Source organism: Oncorhynchus masou, unplaced genomic scaffold, assembly GCF_036934945.1.
Source record: "Oncorhynchus masou masou isolate Uvic2021 unplaced genomic scaffold, UVic_Omas_1.1 unplaced_scaffold_3849, whole genome shotgun sequence".
Taxonomy (NCBI): domain Eukaryota; kingdom Metazoa; phylum Chordata; class Actinopteri; order Salmoniformes; family Salmonidae; genus Oncorhynchus; species Oncorhynchus masou.
In genome coordinates, this window is record NW_027010251.1 from 29,659 (window position 1) to 33,944 (window position 4,286).

Below are 4,286 nucleotides of genomic sequence, written 5' to 3' on the forward strand. Positions count from 1 at the left end.
GGGGCGAGTAACGGCAACTTGGGATACACACACGGGGCGAGTAACGGCAACTTGGGATACACACACGGGGCGAGTAACAATCACTTGGCTTCAGTGTAGGTGAAGGGGAGGAGACAAGTTAAAGAAGGATTTTTAAGCCTTGAGACATGGATTGTGTAACATTCAGAGGGTGAAATGGCAAGACAAAAGATTGAAGTGCCTTTGAACGGGGTCTGGCAGTAGGTGTCAAGCGCCTCCAGTTTGAGTATGTCAAGAACTGCAACGCTGCTGGGGTTTTTCACGCTCAACAGTTTCAACACCCAGCCAACTTGACACAACTGTGGGAAGCATTGGAGTCAACATGGGCCAGCATCCCTGTGGAACGCTTTCAACACAGTGAGAGAGAGTGATAGACTCACATTGCAGTGACAAGTCTGAAGAATGCAGTCAGGTGTTATCAGCCTCCACTGAGCTGATCAGACAGTCATGTTCACCTCTGTCACTCAACTAAACTTCTCTCCCCACTAAGGGAGGGAGTGTTTTAAACAGCAGGTCTCTGTCACGCTCTCACTCCCATAACAGCTCACCTGTCCCCCCCAGCACACTGCAACCCACAGGTGGAATGTCCTCATAGAAATAACAATACTAGACCGGGCATCCCCATTCAAGTCAATGTAATTCTACTTCTATGGGTGTAGCCAACTGTACAATTGATTGAGGGGGGCAGGGCTCAGAAACCTCACCGCTGCTACTCCATCCCTGTCTGTCTCCACTAGGGTTTTTCACTCAGTAGCAGCAGTAGGTAACTCCAGGTAATACGTGTTGATCAGAGAGCCGTGTACAGCTTCACTATGAACCTGCAGAGCAACGGCCTGTCTGTTCAGTGGTACCTGAAGTCCAAGCCGGTTGGAAAGGTGAGGCGGCGTGTACAGGAGATGAAAAACCCATCTGTGTCCCTGGTGTCGGGCGACGTTGACCTCAGCCACAACGAGAGCACCAGATTGGCCATGGACGCCTTGCTGAACCAGGGATTGGACATGTACCAGGAAGTACTGGCCGGAGAGGGCGAGGTGGACTTCCTGTCCAAGGAGGAGAAAGGTTGATCTTTTTTTCTACTCTGTTCCTCTTATCTACCTTAAACCCTCAGTCTGTTCCCAACTCCTTATCTACCTTAAACCCTCAGTCTGTCCCTGCCTCTTCTTATCTACCTTAAACCCTCAGTCTGTCCCTGCCTCTTCTTATCTACCTTAAACCCTCAGTCTGTCCCTGCCTCTTCTTATCTACCTTAAACCCTCAGTCTGTCCCTGCCTCTTCTTATCTACCTTAAACCCTCAGTCTGTCCCTGCCTCTTCTTATCTACCTTAAACCCTCAGTCTGTTCCTGCCTCTTCTTATCTACCTTAAACCCTCAGTCTGTCCCTGCCTCTTCTTATCTACCTTAAACCCTCAGTCTGTCCCTGCCTCTTCTTATCTACCTTAAACCCTCAGTCTGTTCCTGCCTCTTCTTATCTACCTTAAACCCTCAGTCTGTCCCTGCCTCTTCTTATCTACCTTAAACCCTCAGTCTGTTCCTGCCTCTTATCTACCTTAAACCCTCTGTCTGTCCCTGCCTCTTCTTATCTACCTTAAACCCTCAGTCTGGTCCTGCCTCCTCTTATCTACCTTAAACCCTCAGTCTGTCCCTCTTATCTACCTTAAACCCTCAGTCTGTCCCTGCCTCTTCTTATCTACCTTAAACCCTCAGTCTGTCCCTGCCTCTTCTTATCTACCTTAAACCCTCAGTCTGTTCCTGCCTCTTCTTATCTACCTTAAACCCTCAGTCTGTCCCTGCCTCTTCTTATCTACCTTAAACCCTCAGTCTGTCCCTGCCTCTTCTTATCTACCTTAAACCCTCAGTCTGTCCCTGCCTCTTCTTATCTACCTTAAACCCTCAGTCTGTCCCTGCCTCTTCTTATCTACCTTAAACCCTCAGTCTGTCCCTGCCTCTTCTTATCTACCTTAAACCCTCAGTCTGTTCCTGCCTCTTCTTATCTACCTTAAACCCTCAGTCTGTTCCTGCCTCCTCTTATCTACTTTAAACCCATCTGTCTGTTCTAGTACTGTATTTGTCACTGTAAAGGGCTTCCTCTCTGAAAAGCATTGTGTAAAAAGCACTAGATATAAAGCCAATGTATTATCACGTATGTTTCTTTAAAGGTTATATCCTGGAGAACACTACAGACCTGAGCACCAGCAGTCTGTGTGGGACGGAGAACGACGACCAGGCAGAGGGCCCCACCACCTCTTCCCAGACAAACACCTATTGTCCATCGGTGTTGGAGAGCGAGCCCCTGGCTTGGACCATGGCTGGCCGGCAGAGGACTGGAGCTACCGCCTGCAGGGTGAACCCAGTGTAGAGGTCTACTTCCAGTCTGATAGAGCAGCCAGCATGAAAGACCTGCTCAGAGAGTTTATCAGCAAGGCCACAATGGTACGTGATACAACTTTCACTGGTAACTCATTTGGAGATGTCAATCTACTCTCATGATTAAACCTGCATTATATTTTTGCAGACTTTTAGAAAGATGCTGATGTCTGAATGCCCTGAAAGTTGGATAATGATGTTTTGAGAGTTTGATCAAGCAGATTCAGTATCGTCTATAATTAAGCAATAAGGCCCAAGGAGGTGTGGTATATAGCCACTATACCACAGCTAAAGGCTGTTCTTTATGCACGACGCAACGCGGAGTGCCTGGATACAGCCAGTAGCCGTGGTATATTGGCCATATACCACAACCCCCCGAGGTGCCTTATTGCTGTTATAAACTGGTTACCAACGTAATTAGAGCAGTAAAAATAAATGTTTCGTCATTCCCGTGGTATACGGTCTGATATACCATGGCTGTCAGCCAATCAGCATTCAAGGGCTCAAACCACCCAGTTTAAATTACCAAGTACAATAATGACAACTAATAATGTGGAAGATACGAATCACAGCAAACATGTGATATTTGCAAGTCGCTCTGGATAAGAGCGTCTGCTAAATGACTTAAATGTAAATGTATATGTCTGCAGGTTCTGGCCATTGTAATGGACACATTCAGTGATGTGGAGATGTTCTGTGACATCCTGGAGGCAACCAGGAAGAGGAATGTGTCTGTCTACCTGCTCCTGGACCATATCAACCTGCAGGTCTTTGTCAAGATGTGTGAGACACTACAGATCAACAGTAATCACCTCACTGTGAGTCTCTGCTAATGGTTATTTTCATCATGATATTTAGATGACACTAATGATTGCAAAAGGTGGGGCGGCAGGTTGCCTAGTGGTTAGAGCGGCAGGTTGCCTAGTGGTTAGAGCGGCAGGTTGCCTAGTGGTTAGAGCGGCAGGTTGCCTGAGTGGTTAGCGGCAGGTTGCCTAGTGGTTAGAGCGGCGGGTAGCCTGGTGGTTAGGCGGCAGGTAGCCTGAGTGGTTAGAGCGGCAGGTTGCCTAGTGGTTAGACGGGCAGGTTGCCTGAGTGGTTAAATGACAGGTTGCCTAGTGGTTAGACGGCAGGTTGCCCCTGGTTAAACGGCAGGGTTGCCTGAGTGGTTAGAGCGGCAGGTTGCCTAGTGGTTAAAGGCGGCAGGTAGCCTGAGTGGTTAGAGCGGCAGGTTGCCTGGTGGTTAGAGCGGCAGGTTGCCCTGAGTGGTTAGAGCGGCAGGTAGCCTAGTGGTTAGAGCGGCAGGTTGCCCAAGTGGTTAGAGCGGCAGGTTGCCTAGTGGTTAGAGCGGCAGGTTGCCTAGTGGTTAGAGCGGCAGGTAGCCTAGTGGTTAGAGCGGCAGGTTGCCTAGTGGTTAGAGCGGCAGGTTGCCTAGTGGTTAGAGCGGCAGGTTGCCTAGTGGTTAGAGCGGCAGGTTGCCTAGTGGTTAGAGCGGCAGGTTGCCTAGTGGTTAGAGCGGCAGGTTGCCTAGTGGTTAGAGCGTTGGGCCAGTAACTGAAAAGTTGCAACCTGCCGCTCCACCTCTGGCCTGCTCGCCTCCCTACCACTGAGGAAGTACAGTTCCCGCTCAGCCCAGTCAAAACTGTTCGCTGCTCTGGCCCCCCAATGGTGGAACAAACTCCCTCACGACGCCAGGACAGCGGAGTCAATCACCACCTTCCGGAGACACCTGAAACCCCACCTCTTTAAGGAATACCTAGGATTGGATAAAGTAATCCTTCTCACCCCTTAAATGATTTAGATGCACTATTGTAAAATGGCTGTTCCACTGGATGTATAAGGTGAACTCACCAATTTGTAAGTCGCTCTGGATAAGAGCGTCTGCCAAATGACTTAAATGTAAATGT

General features: G+C 49.1%; 1 protein-coding gene across 1 annotated transcript; it reads left to right on the forward strand.

Moving 5' to 3' along the window:
• Positions 1 to 511: 511 nt before the first annotated feature.
• LOC135534707 (protein FAM83A-like) lies at positions 512 to 3,200 on the forward strand (the record flags this gene model as incomplete). Its single annotated transcript, XM_064961610.1, is given in 4 exon segments — positions 512 to 1,077; positions 2,175 to 2,303; positions 2,306 to 2,448; positions 3,033 to 3,200. Coding segments are annotated over 4 exon segments (687 nt in total), but the record flags the coding sequence as incomplete, so codon positions are not given.
• Positions 3,201 to 4,286: the final 1,086 nt, after the last annotated feature.